This window comes from Lutra lutra, chromosome 14, assembly GCF_902655055.1.
Source record: "Lutra lutra chromosome 14, mLutLut1.2, whole genome shotgun sequence".
Classification (NCBI taxonomy): Eukaryota; Metazoa; Chordata; class Mammalia; order Carnivora; family Mustelidae; genus Lutra; species Lutra lutra.
The window spans coordinates 36,588,974-36,607,321 of NC_062291.1; the positions used below are offsets into that span (position 1 = coordinate 36,588,974).

General features: G+C 38.6%; 1 protein-coding gene across 5 annotated transcripts in view; it reads left to right on the forward strand.

Moving 5' to 3' along the window:
• The window catches only part of KAT6B (lysine acetyltransferase 6B), a 191,012-nt gene that overhangs the window by 111,972 nt on the left and 60,692 nt on the right, over positions 1-18,348 (forward strand). For all 5 annotated transcript variants that reach the window (XM_047701348.1, XM_047701347.1, XM_047701346.1 and 2 more), the window contains exon 4: positions 8,469-8,577. In XM_047701348.1, coding sequence (XP_047557304.1) covers positions 8,469-8,577 — 109 coding nt within the window. The remainder of the gene's footprint in view (positions 1-8,468; positions 8,578-18,348) is intronic.

Consider the following 18,348-nt stretch of genomic DNA (forward strand, 5'->3'; position numbering starts at 1 on the left):
CTTATTTCTTTGAGGCCAAGCTTTTACTGTTTTTTTGTTTGTTTGTTTGTTTGTTTGTTTCTTTCTGAATCAGCTTCTGATTGTGGGCATTTCCCAGTATTGGTCATTTTATCCTGTTTTTTTGTTTTTAAGTGATTCTTTAAATGAAAAAAGAAGTGACATATTTATGAATATGTATAGAGACACGTTTAAATATTTTTATTTTATTAGATTTAATTTACTTGTCAGTCTTAAAATACAGAGAACCCTCTTCACTGTGACAAGGAGGTAAAATATAGCAGTCCCATTTAAGATCTCCATACATTAGCAATAATAAATCCTTTTGCCCAGAGTAATGCAGAAACTCAGTCCAGAGCCAGTGGGGATAATGTAGTGCTCCCTCACAGAACCAATTACCCACAGAGAAGTATAATGAGCAGGGGAGGTGATAGAACAAAAATCTATATGGTGAGTGTAAAATTAGGGTAAAATTGTTGCCTGTGAGAAGTCTTACAGTATCTCCAATTATCTTCTGGAAGAAATTATTTAGGCATCTATTCCGATCAAAATTCACAATAGAATTGCAAGAATAGCCTTAGAATAAAACAAAAAGGTCTGCAACTGTAGAGAAAATGGCAACAGACATGTCACAAACAAGGTTCTCTTGTGCCCCTGAAGGATCTGAAGGGATCTCAGGATGGCCACGAGGGTGAGCGAGTCCCCAAGCCTTCCTGCAGAGGCGTGGCTGTAACTAAACATTATAGCACAGGCTGATGGGAGCAAGATAATGCTCTTAAAATCCAAGACAATTTAGAGCATCACGGGAAGTCTGTACTTTCAGAGTTACTATATTTCCAAAGACTACATCCTACAGCAGATTGCCCTAAAGGGAAATGCTGAGTGTGCGTGATCTATATTCTAATTAGGAGTGAGCTTGATCAGTTGAATGAGTGGGTTAAGTGGCAAGAAATGAAACCTAATTCTTTATTAGATAAGTGTCCAAAAAAAGAAAGAAAAGAAAAACCAGACATTTTTCAGCCTCTGTGGTACTTGTGCTATCAGTTGTGAAGTTTGTAAAGCACCAAAATTTGTAAAATATTTTTGATAGATTGAACAGATGCATGCTCTTGTTATAATTTTCTTATTCTCACTTCAGTGTATTCATCTTCCTTGACTCCTACTACTATGTTTTTTAAACTTATATTCTTTCTTGAGAGGGGGAGTAAAGCTTGGGAGGCTCACAGTTAGGTACTAGCCACTGGGCACGGCCCCTGATGTATTTTACACAACCTATAGCGACTGTCACTGAGCGAGATCATTTCCTCCCAGCTGATATTTAAATTTTGGTTCTATTTTGTCAGGTTATACCCAGAAAAGGACAATTATGCGCAAACGGTCATTCATTATAAATGATTAGAGGAGGAAAAAAGCCTTTAGATTGGACAGTGATGGAAGCTGCCTTGACATTGACAGTTGCTTAACACATCCTATTACAGTTATTAAGGACACATATTAAAGAACAATAGTCTTTGGGACCTTGTTGAACCAGAGGAACCACTTCCTAACCTAAAAGCAGTTTGTTCATTTGTTCATTTATTCCACAAATGCACTTTGAAGCTGGAGCTACAGCAGTGAACGAAGTCTGTGACCTCAGAATGGAGCTTTGATAGTTCAGTAAGTGAAACAAAATAGACAGATGATACAGAATATGTCAGACAGTGAGGAATGCTATGCAGAAAAGCACAGCAAGGCCAGGGAGGTCTGCAGTGGTGCTGGTGGAATGCAGTTTCAGAGAGAAGGGTCAGGGATAAGCCTCTCTGATAAGGTGCTATCTGAATCTGAGCGCCAAAGAAAATGAGGGTCTAGCCATGGTAGAGTGCAAGAGCAAAGGGCTTGCAGTCAGCAGCCTGGGACCCTTGGTCTTGACAGCCGTGTGACCTTAGGGAGGTGTTTAACTGACCTGTAAAACAGAGACAGAAAAGGCCACAATTCTGTCCATGTTTGTCACTTGAGAGACACTCGAGGAAAGCATTTTGGTAAACAGCAAACCATGACCTAACCTCAGATTGCAGGTAGGAGATGATAAAAGGTACAATTTGAAGAGATGCATATGGACGAGCCTTCAAACCCTTTTCTATACAACACACCCTGGAGTTACCAAATTAAGTTGTCTGAGTTGAAGTGTAGAGAACATACTTCAAAAATGAACTGTTTGATACTTAGGTATAAAGGATTTAAATTCATCTTTGTTTACTTTTGTGGTATTTACAGTTTTTATATTTGTGCTTTTCTTCCTTTGGCATCTTTTTCTTTGACCTTTCCTTTTAGTAACTTGGGCCTCTTGGCTCTCATGGACACATTTTCTATCCTGTTCATTTACTCCCTGATTAATTCGTTTAAAAAAACCCCGTAACAACCCTCTAAGATTAATATTTATCATGGGGCACAGAGTCAAAGTCTATTATAGACTAATTCTAAGCTCCACAACAATTCATTTGTGTTGATGTTTGTTAAGGACTTGAAGTTGTTTGTTGTTTGTTCTTTTTATTTTTATAGCTGAAGTGAATTTTATAATAATCATAATATTTGAATAGAGCTTTATAGTGTGTAAAGAACTTTCACACACATTTGAGCTTTTAGCAACCACAGAGCTAGACAATGCGGACACTATGGTGCCCTTTTTTGAAGAAGGAAAACTGTGACTCAGAGATCAATATTTAAATCCAGGCTTTACAATGATCCAGGTATGAATACACAAATGAAATATACTGAGTTGCTTTTCACAGGAGGAACTAAAATGGTGTGTTTTTTAATAAGTAGATTCAAGAACGTTCTAGATGACTCTTGGAGATGAATCCATAGGGGATAATGGAAAGAGAGGGCTGTGTCCTTAGTGAGTGGAGATCATGGAGACAAAACCTTTTTCTTGTGTCATTGTCAAAGAGGATGTGCACCTGGCTCCAATCTAGCATGAACTTTCATTTATTTTTCTCCACTTACTTAGACTGACAAGATTAATAAACATGTGGTTTCCTTCAGGGCAGAAACAAAAGCAACCATAAGCAAATATAAAACTTCTCAAAATGAATTGTCTTGGAATTAAAGAATGTTTTCTCAGAAAACGTTATTTAATTTTGAGATCGAGGGTCCTGAAGACTTACTATAATATGTCTTTTTAAGTATAATGGAATCAATAAAAAAATTAAAGCAGAGTTGGGAAGAGACACAGAGATTATCCAACCATGGAACCATTAAAATATGTGATCCGGAAAGGGCCCCCCAGCTTGTGTGAGGTTGCCTTGTCTTCTGTGGCATCCTCACCATCCTGGTCCAGTCTCCCCCATGGTGTTTTCTGATTGTAGGGGGCCTTCCAGAAATCATCCATCCTGTGGAGACTATATGATTCCACTTATATGAGGTACCTAGGATAGGCAAATTCATGGAGACAGAAAGTAGAAGGGAGCTGATTTTTAGTGGGGACAGAGTTTTAATTTGGATAGATGAAAAGTTCTGGAGATAAATGATGGTACTGGTTATACAACAATGAATATACTTAATGGCACTGAACTCTGTATACTTTAAAAATGGTTAAAATGGTAAATTTTGTGTTATGCGTATTTTACCATAATTTTAAAAATAAAGGAAGCAGGAAAAAACAATCCATTCAATATCTGGACATTTCTGTTATATTAACTCCCTCTAGGATAAGCCCTGTTCAGGTTTTGCGCTCTGGAGCCATGAAGAGCACATCTAGCCCTTTTTCCTGGGATGAAGACATCCAGCTTGTTCCTTCCCAACAGTCTGTTCAAGGCTGACTAGCTCCATTTCCTTTAATGGGTCATCCTATTTTGTTTTATTTTATACTTTATTTAAATCATTATCAAGGGGCACTTGGGTAGCTTGGTTTAGCATTGGCCTTCGGCTCGGGTCATGATCCTGGGATCCTGGGATGGAGCCTAGCATCCATCTCCCTGCCCAGCAGCTTCCCCTCTTCTCCCTCTCTCCCTCTCCCTGCTGCTTCCCCTGCTTGTGCTCTGCCTCTGCCAAATAAATAAATAAAATCTTTAAAAAAAAAAAAAAAGAATCATTATCAGGATAAGGACCATACATTGTGATTGGTAGATTAGCCTTTTAAATCTCTCTTAACCTATTGGTTCTTATTCTGAATCTATCCTTCTCTCTGCCTTGCTTACTCATTCTGTCTCCCTTTTAATTTATTTGTTGAAAAAAAACTGGGTCATTTGTCCTCAAGAGTGTTGGTACTTGCATCCCCCTGCTATACAGATTGACAGTCCCTCTGTCCTCTGTATTGCCTGTGAATCACTAATTGGAATGAGATACATTATTTTATAAATGCATGTAATCCAATTATATAATAATCCAATCCATTCTAGATCTTTTTTTAAGAGTGGAGGGGGTACTATTTTACACCCCCTTCCCAGTGTTTTGTTTGCTAAACTGTACATGTGCAGAAAGATTGAAAGAATAATAAAATGAACTCCCATGTAACCTTCACATAGATTTGCCAACCTTTAACATTGTTAATACATGGACAAATACACAATTCCCACCCCCCCCCAGCATCTTCTGAGCTTAAGTTATAGACATCTTGACACTTTACTGCAGAATATTTTAGCACATAATTGCCAAGAACAAGGGCATTCTCTCATATGAACTCAGTTGGGTTGACTGAAGAAATTTATGTTCTATCCGGTTTGTATATTGTCTACTATTTAGTGTGTATTTCCCTAATTATCCAAGTAATGTCCTTAATAGCTGTGGGTAAAGTTTTTTAAAGATTTATTTATTTATTTTAGAGAGAGAGTGGGGTGGTGGGGGAGGCAGGCAGAGTCTCAAGCCTACTCCACACTGAGCACCAACCCTGAGATCAGGACTGGAGCGAAAACCCAGAGTCGGCGCCTAACCCACTGCACCACCCAGGCGCCCCAGGGTAATTTTTAAAAAAATCTAGAATCCATATTAGAATCACAGACTGGGTTTAGTTTTTGGGCCACTTAAGTTGTATAAATTGGTTCTGCCCTTTATTGGGTCTTATGTGACATTGGCATTTTTTGAAGAGTCCAGGCTAGTAGTTTTTCAGAATGTCCCTATATTTGGATTTGCCTGATTGGTTCCTTATGGTTAGATTCTGGGTGAGTAATTCCATCAAGAACCATGCATAGGCTGTGCTGAGTCCTTTAATGCCACACTTGAGAGGCACATAATGTTAGTTTGTCACATCCTGGTGATAGGTTTGATCACTTAGATAAGGTGGTGTCTCCATTGTAACAGTACCTTTTCACCATTGTAACTAATAAATAATATGTAGGACAGTAGTGGTTGCTTTTAAAATAGCTTTAAAAAACATGTGATTGGTCATGGGAGAAATTGGATGGAAAAGATTATGAACACATTAGGAAAGAGTTATTCCCACTGGTGGAAAGATAATTCTAAATGTTTGTTTTTCTGAGAGGAGAGAAGTTGGGGGTGGAGGAGTAAGTACTGAAGGCAAGAAATGGGCTTTAATGAAAACAGACCTGTGTTTGAGTCCCAGTACCGCAGTTGAACTTGGGGCAACTTTAAAAAAGTTACCTCACTTCCCAGATCCTCAGTTTCCTTTGAAAAATGGGTCTAATAATAAATGTTCCTGGCAGGATTGTTGAGATGATTAAATGAGATAGTACAAAGTGGCTTCTAGCCCAGCAGCTACACTAGGACCGTCGATTGCTTGGGAGATGAAGAGGAGTAGTTTCCTGAGCAGGTTGCAGAGTTTAAACCTATCCATCATGGGTATTAATTTTTGAGATTAGTTTGAAACAGTCATGTTGGTAAGAAAATGTGATCAACAGGTTAGGTGCCTTTGTGAAATTTCAAAGAAAGTGGTTAGGAATTAGGATGTTTGGTTTCATTTGCAGACCTCTTAAATATGATTTGTCCGGGGTGGACTTGTGTAGGATTGAATTGCCATTTATTTGGACCTTTTTCTGATGGCAGTCCATTTTAATCTATTAACAGGGATTATTTTCTGAAACAGTTTATATGAAGCCTGATTGAGAATAGTGAATCATAATATTTTGTGACCCATTTACATGCATTACTCTAAAAGTTTGATTTCTTACAAGTGACAATTTTTTTAAGTTAATTAGACTCGGCTATCCTGAGGTTAGCAAAAAGTGCCTTGAATTATCAATAATTCAGCAGGGCAGACATTTCTGTATAATGCAGTGGTTTTATAGAGTATTGTGAGATAGTTATCCCTAAAATAAATGGTTGTGAGCATACATCCGCGTGGTGGGGTTCACTTGAATGTAGCGTGAAGTGATAGCATCTATGCTTTCTATTATTGGACAGAGTGTGGGACATCAGTCTTTCTGGCCCTGAACTACTAGCAACCTTTGTCCTTTGTGTTACCTTTAGTTAAAAACGAAAAATGAGCATGAGTGCTGGCTGATGGCCATGTCTTTCTTACAGCTAAAAATTCATCGGGGAAAGAAAAATGGGATTGCAGATTTGGATTTGTTTCATTGCATGAATGATATGTGACATTTTGTAAATTATTTATCACCACAAGGATGGCAGCAATGGCTTGAGCATTGTTATATCAAATGAAAGCAGGAATCCCATTAGTACAAGAACTGGGTTTTAGCTAGAATCTATCAAGGGAATGTTGTCACTTTAAAACCAGATTGTTCTTTTAATTGCTATTTAAAGGAACAAAAGTGTTCCCAAGGTACTACAGTTGAGCAGTTGCAAGTAATAACTATGGATCCATAATTATGCAGTGCTGATTATCTGGCATTTAAAAAATTGTGGCTGGAGTCAGTGACCAATTTGTTGTAGCTTGTCTTTTTGGGTTTTTCTAGTACAAAGTGTTTTATACTCTGCTTTTTAACTGGGGCTACAAAATACATTTGCATATCTACTTCAGAAAGTAAAGCCTGTGCATATTAAAAGAACAAATTAAACTGAAAATAAGGGCAAGATAATGAACACATTGTAGGATGAAATTAACAATCATATTGAACAATTTTGCAAATCCTCAATCTTAAGATGAATCTGGTTTTTGATGACATGTTTTCACAGTGAACCAAGACATTTGTTGGAATCATTATAACCATTTGAAATAGTATCTTAGAGATGAGGGTTTCTTCTTTTAACTGGCATATGTTTCTTCCATTTATTCAGTTAACATACATCTTGAGTGCCTACTGTGTATCGGGCAATGTATTAACTAGGCATTTGGGATAGAGTAGCTGAACAAATGAGGTTTATTCTATGCTGATGTATATTTTAAAAGTTAGACCTTGCAAAATCTTGTTTTTTAATTTACATTAAAAAAACATGTATGATTATGCTAACTTTTCCTGCCCTGAATTTTTGATTCATGAGATTCAAATACAAATACGTTATAGTTACATTCAGATGGCTAGAGACAACATGTGTGAAGGCTTGGAATATGCAATAAAATTTTAATTTTCATACAGTTTTGGCTGTTCAGAATAAATGTGACCAGATCTGTAGGCAGAGTCAACTATTCATACGAATAGGAATATTAGCATTGCTGGTAGCCATAAATAACGTTGGAGACACTTTATACATTGTTAAAAGCAATTTCCTCAGTGAGAGCTAAAGAGTACTAGGAGGTTGGACAAATGTTTTGTTGATCTTTTATTAAAGTGGGAATGTCAGAGATTGAGAGTTTATCTCCTTTGTGTGGCATGGTATGATTTACTTTTGAAGACCTTGGTGCCAGAAAGTCCTTGTTAATGATCTTTTGCGCTTCCCAAGTAATCCTACAGAATTTTAAATTTCTTGCTTAGTTCTGACTCTGTTATTATGTCACCTAAAACCTTAACAATATTTTAGGTCAAAAATTTAATAGATTAAATAATAGTAACCTGCACTAAAACAGTTGATAAAGTTGAGTAAAAACAGTCTGAAAGAACAACTAGATGATATTAATAAATTATAATACTGAATAGATGAGCCCATTTATTATAGGCTTATAAATTAGAGCAATGATTGAGATTTCGAATCTTTTCTTTCTTTCTTTCTTTCTTTCTTTTTTCTTTTCTTTTCTTTCTTTCTTTCTTTTTTTTTTTTTTTTTTGAATAATCTCTATACCCAACACGGGGCTTGAACTCATGACCTGTTGACATTAAGAATCACACACTGTCCCGACTGAGCCAGCCAGGTGCCCCCAAGAGGATCTTTAATAATGTTCATTTTAGGAAGGTTATATAATCTATAAATGTCTTAGGTTTCATTGGTTTAATAAGAATTCCTTTTGAATCTTAAATACAGTATTTAGGTAATACTTCAAGCATCAAATAATTAAAGAGTTTTTAATCAGGAAATGTTGATTGGAATACCTTATTCAGCAGGTTTTCCATTGTTAAGAAATATGTAAGAAGCTTTGACTTTAATGTTTTGTTGTTAATTTTGAAATGGAAAACTGATAGTATTTTTTCATTTTAATTTTATCATAGCCCCGTGCTGATCCCATTCCGATATGTAGCTTCTGTTTGGGGACTAAAGAATCAAATCGTGAAAAGAAACCAGAAGAACTCCTCTCTTGTGCAGATTGTGGCAGTAGTGGTAAGTTGATATTGTTTTGAATGCGGGTATACCGTGTCTCTTCTATAGCTATATGTTATTTATAGACCTATCAAAACTGCATTTGTTTTTTAAAGCAATTATTTGGTTATTGCATAGTTTTTAAATTTAAAAAGTAAATGTAGGTAGAGGGGGAAAAGTGAGTATATTAGCAGTGACAAAGATATTTATGTTTATATAATGCTACTTATTAAGCTTTGATTTCATAGCAGCATTGGTAATTCAGTTTGGAGTATTTTACATTGCAGATAAATCCAGTGTAGAGATTTCTACGTTTTCAAGCTGAATACAAGTAGAATCACTTGTTTTCTATAACCCTCAGTCTCCATTTAAGAGGTCCTCCAGTTGGCCTATGTGATGTTTCAGGTCATGACACCTACTGGTGAAGTATAGTATTACAACCCAGCTCTGTGTGGCTCTAAATGAAAGGGACAGTGTTCTGCAAACTTCAGTGGCAGAATCAAGAAATCATCAGGCATGAAAAAGACTCAGATTGCCTAGAATAAGATAGAAAAAGAGTGGTCAAATAGGAGGTGATGTTGAACTCAAGGAATTGCTAGGTGGAGACACTGGATTGACCACTGGCCAAATTGCCAGTACTCAAAATGTTATTGAAGTACAGGCACCTCTGCCTTTTCCTCAGTCTAAGATATTAAGACCATGCCTTAAAATGGAAAAAGGAAGTCAGATTGTGCTTACACAAAGAATTTGTCTTACCAAGCCAGTCTTCCTTCTTGCTAATCATATGATAGTTGCCTAGGTTTTATTTACACATACAGGTTTTTTTTTTTAATATTTTTTTTATTTGAAAGAGAGAGAGAGACACTATGAGTAGGAGGTGGGGGGGGAGGGAGAGAGGAAGACAAGCAGACTCGCTGCTGAGCTGGGAGCCTGGCATGGGGCTCTGTCCCATGACCCTGAGATCATGACCTGAGCCGAAACTGAGAATCAGATGCTTAAGCGTCTAGCCACCCAGGTTCCCCTGTATGTAGTTTTATATATGGTTATATATATGGGTATATATACACACACACACACTCCCAGCAGATTGAGTGGTAGTTAATTGGATTTCTAAAAAATAATCTCGTAGTGTTAATCTTCAAATGTTCCTCTCTCAACCTATTGAAACTTTTTTCCTCCCAAAGTGTTACTTTAACATAGAAAACACAGTATTTCTCTGATGACGGTTATCTTGAAAAACAACAACAAACCTGCAAAATACCATGGCTTACTGTCATTTAGGAAGTCAGTATAGTAGTAGTTAAGAAAAACTCAAGAGCCAGTCATAGCCCAGTTCTTCTATGTTGAACTAGTTAACTATTTTGTGCCTTGATTTCCTCACTAGAAAAATTAGATAATGGTAGCACCTACCTTTTGGATTTTGTGGGAGTTCAATGAGAGAACAGAAGTAAATAGCCTAGCACAGGGTCTATGACAACTACGGTAAGTGTGCTATCAATGTCAACCATTGTCATTATTTGGCATGTTTGATACTGGCCTTGATTGCTGCAAGTAATTTCATATCTTATCATTTTTGACAGCTGCTTGATGGTTGGATAGAGGAAATGTTTCATTCACTGAAGAATGACAGTGTTGTGTAATGATTCTTCTTCCTCCTATAAAGCTTTAACTGGATAAGCTCTATGTGATTCTGCCGCTTTTAAGACCTGACTGGGAGGGGATCCTTGGAAATAAGACATTGCAAACTCTGCCTGAGAAATGCATTCTGACAGTCCTTTTGATGGGCTTTACAGATTCATTAAAATTCTTTACCTGCCCATGGTATCATGGATAGTGACAAAAGGGCATGGAAACATTATCTGTATGTTCAGTTTAATAAATTTCAACGCTACGATCTCCCTGTTTTATCCTGGTGAGGTAGTCCCTCACTCATCAGTTCTGACTCTGGAGTTATCTTTTAGGTTTTCTCACGAGGCTCACTCTGAATGAATTATTCTTTGTTTAACTGCCTGATCACTTTAGTGGTATGCACTTGCCAGTGGTTTACCCTTTGTGATTTTTAAGGCGGTACTTTAAAAACTACCTTCACTCTTATATTTTTTTGAGTACCTATTTGTCTGGTTGCCGAGACAGATTAAAAATGCACTTAAATGTGGGAAGAAAAGTTCCCTTCATGTATTTCCTTACCTCTGCTGATACACTTACTTGAGTTGATAAGGAATTTGAGATTGTTATCTGCTAGATCATAACTTCAAGGCCTCCTTCACAAGGTATAAAGGTGTAATTCTAAACAGGTACATCTTAGATTTTCTGATGTAATCAATCTCCCTTCGTCTTTCCCAGATTGAAAACCTGCCAAAGGAGAAGTTTGATCCCCTTTGTACTCGGAGGTCACTGAAATTTTTTTCCCCTAAAGTTTCTTATTTTACCAGGGTATGTAGGTGTAATGTTATGTTTTCTCTTTTAACAAATGGAGAAGAATGGACTAAGGATACTGTCTTAGAAGGCTTATATAGCTAGAGTTATTTTGTGAGCCAGTTCTCCCCTCCCCACTCCTTTCAGGTAGAAAAAGCCAGAGACTTTGGAGTCAAGGTGTGGGTCATGGCTGAAATTCAAGCCCTGGGGCATCATATCCCTTTGCTTAGGATAGAGAATAGCTAAGAGAGTTTCTCTGGACCCCACCATGTAATCTGGCTCAGTGTTGAAGTTCACTCAGTATTTCCTTCTATGTACTATGCCAGTCTGGATCTAGCTACTTTATTTTTTTTATTTTGTTTTTTAAAAGATTTTATTTATTTGTTTGGCAGAGATCACAAGTAGGCAAAAGGCAAGCAGAGAGAGAGGAAGGGAAGCAGGCTCCCTGCTAAGCAGAAAGCCCGTTGGGGGGCTCTATCCCAGGACCCTGGGGTCATGACCTGAGCCAAAGGCAGAGGCTTTAACCCACTGAGCCTCCCAGGCACCCCTGGATCTAGCTACTTTAGTCAAGAAAAACCTATTGTTCCTACCTCAAGGAGATGCACTCTAGACATTTAGTTCATCTGGTAGATCAGATGAGTATCCTTTTATATGCTGCTCTTTAAATAGATGAATAGAAATCAAATATAGTTGTTCTTTGGAGAGGTGGGTTTGGGGGCGAGTTGGGATTCTTGTAGTTACAACATTCTGTTGTAACACTTGATAATTAGGAGGCAAAAATAATAAAATAGGCTGGCATGGCTCAGTAGTACCCTCTAATAATGGTGCAAGCCCCATTGTCACGGTCCAGTCCAGTTTCTGTAGTGGAAATTACAGAGTGGATGGTACCCCTAGTTGGCCTTATGGAAATGGCTACTATCTCACACTCCAAAGAGACCATTGATTCTAGGATTGAATAGAAACTGTTTGTAATGATCAAAGGACTCCCTAATGAAAAAAGTTTAAGTGAAAAAAATGCCCAAAGCAGTATAAAACTAGAAGAAGGAAATATAGGTGGCAGCCCATAAGGAGGATCATTCTGAAATGTGTTTCCCATATGTGCCTGTTGGTTTGCAGTCGCCTGGGTCTGAAGTACCATTTGTGTGATGTCACACTCAAACCCTCTGCTTAGATTTCATAGATGTGAGTAATAAATGTTTCCTTCTCCTTATATCATAAAGTAAGCCAATTAGAAATGTCTCTATTTTTAAGGTGGCTCAGTGCTGCAAATGGGCAGTATTTTCTTTAACTGTGCTTTTCTTGCTGCAAGTTCCTTTGAAAAAAATAATTCAGGTTTGCAGGTAGTAAAAATATGAGGTGAGGTACAGAGTGCATGGAGCCTCAAATACGGTTTTCCAGGTTTCTGTGTGCCGGCTGTATAACTGCGGTTTTTATTTATCTCTAAAATGTGGAGGCTGACGTCTGCACCCAAGCATCCGTGGGACTGTTGTGAGCATACAGTGAGATCACGATAAGAGGATCGTCAGTCACTATAGAACATTACACAGATGGGAAGGATTATTCATTCTAACCGCTAATACGAATGTGGGAATCATCAGATAGTCATATTCAGGTCTTTGGAAATGTTGGGCCTAGGAAGTGATTTTACTTGACTTTCATGGATCAGCCTACTTTGAAATTAACACTGTTATATTCTCTTTGCCTCATTAAGACCAAATTATCTTTAATTAGCTTCACATAAGTATTAGATATTATACCAAATGAAATTTTGTGTCTGCTGCTCAGATTGCTGGGTGGTTAAATCTTACTTACAGATGAGTTGTGTGCATGTGTGTTTTCAAATTAGCAAATCTAAGATAAGTGTACAGTTCAAAATTACAGCATCATTCTAAGTGGATGCTCATTGAAACCGGCGACGAAGAGAGGCTGCTGTGATGCAGCTGGGAAGGTAAGGAAAACACCCTTGTACAGCAGAGGGAGCAGGCGCCGTGGCACCAATACCATTCTGCCCTCAGGACCCCTGAAGTCTCCGCTGGGATTGTCTTTATGCATGTGTCAACCCGCAACAAAACTGGCCCGCCTTCTGCCCCCAGAGTCAGCTAGCTGCTAGGTGCGGTATGCAGATAAATAGGTATATTTTACAAATCACTTGTTTCTTGGCTGCCTGGTGGGTGGTTCAGTTGGTCTGAACACAGTTCAGTTCTGAAGGCAGTTGTGTCTGCCTTCAGCTCAGGTCATGATCCTGGGGTCCTGGGATCAAGTCCCAAGTTGGGGTCCTTGCTCAGCAGGGAGCCTATTTCTCCCTCTGCCTCCCGCTCCTCCTGCTTGTGCTTGCTCTAGTGCTCTCCCTCCCTCTCTCTTTCTCTCTCTGACAGATAAGTAAAGAAAAATAATGTAAAAAATTAAAAAAAAAAATCACGAGTTTTAGAGCGCCTGGGTGGCTCAGTGGGTTAAATCCTCTGCCTTTGGCTCAGTTCATGAGTCCTGAGATCAAGCCCCACCTCGGGCTCTCTGCTCTACGGGAAGCCTGCTTCCCCCCGCCACCCCTGGCCTGCCTCTCTGCCTACTTATGATCTCTCTCTCTCTCTCTCTCTCTCTCTCTGTCAAATAAATAAATAAATAAATAATCTTTAAAAAAAAAAATCACCAGTTTCTTAAAGTCACTGTGAGAAAATGCCTCAAGACTTAGTTGGTTAGTTTTCCAGCTTCACCGTGAGTAGATGAGGACTGAATGATTGATTAGGTTGGGAGGGAGACCCTTGACCAGAGAGAAACCTAAAGATGGAATCCGAAGAGGAGTTCGTAGGTTGGAGAAGGAAGGATTGGTGAGCCGCTGATTCCACAAGCCCGCAGCTGGACTGACCAAGTGGAGAAACAGGAAGCAGAAACCATGCGTCGGCCTTTTATTCCCTGAAATCATGCGGGTCGGGATTACCTGTGGTGTGTGTGTAGCAAAATCTAGAGGTCACTTTTCAGTCCGTATCAGACTCTAGTGTACATCTTTCTGTTCATACCAGATAGTCTTCAGCCCTGTTTGGTCTGTTGAAAATCTTTTTCCTTAACTGTTCTTTTCCTCTGGCTTCCACGATCCATATCCTCTGTGTGGTCTGTCACCACTTCCTTTCATACATTTTTGTTTGCTCCTTTGTCTCTTTCCATCCCTTAAATGTTTCTTCAGGCTTCTGTTCTTAGCCCTGTGTTTCTTACTCTTTGCCTCATAGCTTCCCCTGAGCTCCAGATGCTTAGATAGAAATGCCTTCAGAATTTCTCCACTTGGATGTCCCATAGGCTTCTTAGAGTTAGGGATCCCAAACAGCCTGTGAACCTTGCAGTGCTCCCATCACCCCAAAACCACAAATACCGCAGTAACAGTAGAAATCTTAGCAAACTAACCTCTTTCTTCTCCTTAGGGATTTCCCATTTTAGCAAATGGCACTGCACTGGCCACTGATTCCACAAGCCATCCTCTGTCCTATTCCCATATTGATTGTATGTCCGAATCTGTATCCCACATCCTCAGTATATCCATACATTCCCACCAAAACCACTCAGACCTGCTATTATAATAACTTAAATCTAATCTTGATTCTCTTTCCCCTTGACCATTTTCTGTGCTATAGGCTAAGTGAATTTTTTAAATTTCAAAATCTATTCACAGGTTTATTTTCATCGCTACCAATTAACCCTTAGGAAAAAATCAAAATTCTTTAATATGGCCCTCGAACCTTCTTCTGGTTGGGCTCCTGTTAACCCTGTTCTGCATCATGACCCCCCCTCCCCCAATATTGTGCACACACTGGTTATAGTGCACCTTCCCTCTGTGAGTGTGCCATGGCCCCCTGTCCCTCAGCACACGCCAGCTTCTCCGACCTTTTCCCATCTAATGCCGCTCATCCTATGGGTTTCTTCTTTAGGAAGCCATTCCTCAAACTTCATGCTAGATTCATCCATATCTCTGAACCACCCTTTGTCACATGTTAATTCTAACTCCTATTTAATGTGTCTCTTTCCTGCTAGACTATATGATCTGAAATGTTTGTCCTTTTCCTTACTGCATCTCAGATGGACAGATGGTTGGTCAGATAGCCAGTCCTAGGGACCCGTTGTCAAGAGCGTTTATTAATTTTCCATTGCTGCTGTAATAAATTACCACAAGGTTGTTGATAGAACTCACTTCCTTGTGTTTGTATGACCAAGACCCCCATTTTCTTTTTCTCTTGTTTGCATGCTTGCTTGCTTGGATTTCTTGCTTGCTTTCTCCCTCCCTTCCTCCACTTCTTCCCTCCTTTCCTTCCCTTCCCTTCCTTTCCTTTTAAACAAACACACGTGTGTGTGTGTGTGTGTGTGTGTGTGTGTGTGTGTGTGTGTGTTTCAGAAAGTCATCTCCTGGGGCGCCTGGGTGGCTCAGTGGGTTGAGCCTCTGCCTTCGGCTCAGGTCATTGTCTCGGGGTCCTGGGATCGAGCCCCGCATCGGGCTCTCTGCTGAGCTGGGAGCCTGCTTCCCTTCCTCTCTCTCTCTGCCTGCCTCTCTGCCTACTTGTGATCTCTGTCTGTCAAATAAATGAATAAAATCTTTAAAAAAAAAAAAAAAGGTTAAAAAAAAAAGTCATCTCCTTATAAGGATAGCCAAGTTATTTTCCAAGATAATGTTTCCTGACATTAAAAAAAAAAAAAAATCACACAAGATAGATAAAATGGAATCTAATCCAATAGAGGTAAATAAAAAAATGTGCGAAGAATTTACCCTGCTGCTCCTCAGGAACCCTGTCTGGATTTCTTCCCTGATTCTGCTACGAATGTGCTTCCTCAACTCAGGATCAGTCACCAGAGGCTCTCTGTATCACCTCCCCTCATACACTTAGGAAGCTCTTTCACCATGAAGCTCATATGACTATTACATGTTTGTGTGTGTGTGTGTGTGTGTGTGTGTGTGTGTGTGTGTGTGTGTGTATTTTTAATATATTAAAAAATATAGGGGCGCCTGGGTGGCTCAGTGGATTAAGCCACTGCCTTTGGCTCGGGTCATGATCTCAGTGTCCTGGGATCGAGCCCCGAGTTGGGCTCTTTGCTCAGCGGGGAGCCTGCTTCTCTCTCTCTCTGTCTGACTCTCTGCCTACTTGTGATCTCTCTCTCTGTCAAATAAATAGATAAAATCTTTAAAAAAATATATATATATATACACACACACACACACACACACATTCATATTTTTTATTATATTTGTATATATATTAAATTTTAATTGAAAAATATATAGTTAATATACAGTGTTATATTAGTTTCAGGTGTACAGTATAGTGAGTCAACAATTCTGTTATTCAGTGTTCTATCAAGGTAAATGTACTCTTAATCCCCTTCACCTATTTTACCCATCCCCCACCCACATCCCCTCTGGTAACCATCTGTTTGTTCTCTATGTAGTTAAGAGTCTATTTTTTTGGCTTGTCTGTCGTCTTTCTCCTTTCTTTCTTAAATTCTGCATATGAATGAAATCATATGTTATTTCTCTTTCTCTGACTGACTTATTTCACTTAGCATTACACTCTCTAGATCCATCCATGTCACTGTAAATGGCAAGACTTCATTCTTTTTTTAATGGCATAAGACTTCACTCCACACACACACACACACACGTGCGCACACACACACATATATCTTTATCCATTCATCTGTCAGTGGACAGTTGGGCTGCTTCCATAATTTGGCTATTATAAATAATGCTCCTATAAAATCAGTGTGCATATATCCTCTTGAATTAGTGTTTTTGATTCTTCGGGTAAATGCCCAATAGTGCAATTATTGGATCGTACAGTAATTCTATTGAAGAACCTCCGTACTGTTTTCCACAGTGGCGGCACTAGTTTGCATTCCCACCAACAGCGCACAAGGATTCCTTTTTCTCCACATCTTCACCAATACTTGTTGTTTCTTGCGTTTTTTATTTTAGCCATTCCACCTGGTGTGAAGTGATACCTCGTTGTAGTTTTGGTTTGCATTTCCCTGAGAAATGATGAACATCTTTTCATGTATCTGTTGGCTGTCACTGTGTTGTCTTTGGAGAAACATCTGTTCATGTCTTCTGCCCATTTTTAAATTGGATTATTTGTTTTTTGGGTGTTGAGTTTTATAAGTTCTTTATATGTTTTGGACACTGATGCTTTATCTGATGTGTCATTTGCAAATATTTTCTCCCATTCAGTAGCTTGTCTTTTAGTTCTGTTGATTGTTTCCTTCACTGTGCAAGAGCTTTTTATTTTCATTTAGTCCCAATGGTTTATTGTTGCTTTTATTTCCCTTGCCTCAGGAGACATATCTAGAAAAAAAGTTGCTACAGCCAATGTCAGAGAAGGTACTGCCTGTGCTTTCTTCTAGGATTTCTATGGTTTCAGGCCTCACATTTAGGTCCTTAATCCATTTTGAGTGTGTTTCTATCAGTGGTGTAAGGAAATATATTTTTTCTTCTTTATTCTTTTGCATGGAGCTGTCCGGTTTTCCCAGCACCATTTGTTGAAGAGACTCTTTTTCCCATTGCATGTTGTTGCCTCCTTTGTCAGTGATTAATTGACCATTATAATTGTGGATTTGTTTCTCTGCTTTTTATTCTGTTCCATTGATCTGCATGTCTGTTTTTGTGCCAGTACCATCATGTTTTGGTTACTGCAGCTTTGTAGTATAACTTGAAATCTGGAATTGTGATACCTCCAGGTTTGTTTTTCTTTTACAAGATTGCTTTGGCCATTTAGGATCTTTTGTGGTTCCATACAAATTTTAGGATTGTTTGTTCTGGTTCTGGGAAAAATGCTATTGGTATTTTGATAGGAATTGCATTAAATCTGTAGATTGCTTTGGGCAATACAGACATTTTAACAAAAATAACAACAATAATTGTTCTTCCAGCCCATGCATATGGAATGTCTTTCCATTTCTTTGCATTGTCTTGAAGTTTTTTTCGTCAGTGTTTTATAATTTTCAGAGTTTAGGTCTTTCACCTCCTTGGTTAAGTTTATTTTTGGTTCAGTTAAAATCGGATTGTTTTCTTAATTTCTCTTTCTGCTGCTTTATTATTGGTGGGTAGAAATGCAACAGATTTCTGTAGATTGATTTTGTATCCTGTGGCTTTACTGAATTCATTTATTAGTGCTAATAGTTTTATGGTGGAGTCTTTGGGTTTTCTGTATAGACTATCATGTCAGCTACAAACAGTCAAAATTTACTTTTTCTTTACCAATTTGGGGGCTTTGATTCTTTTTTCTTGTCTGATTGCTGCAGCTAGGACTTCCAGAACTCTGTTGAATAAAAGTGGTGAGAGTGGACATTCTTGTCTTACTTTTGACCTTAATGGCAAAGCTCTCAGTTTTTGTTTTTGTTTTTGTTTTT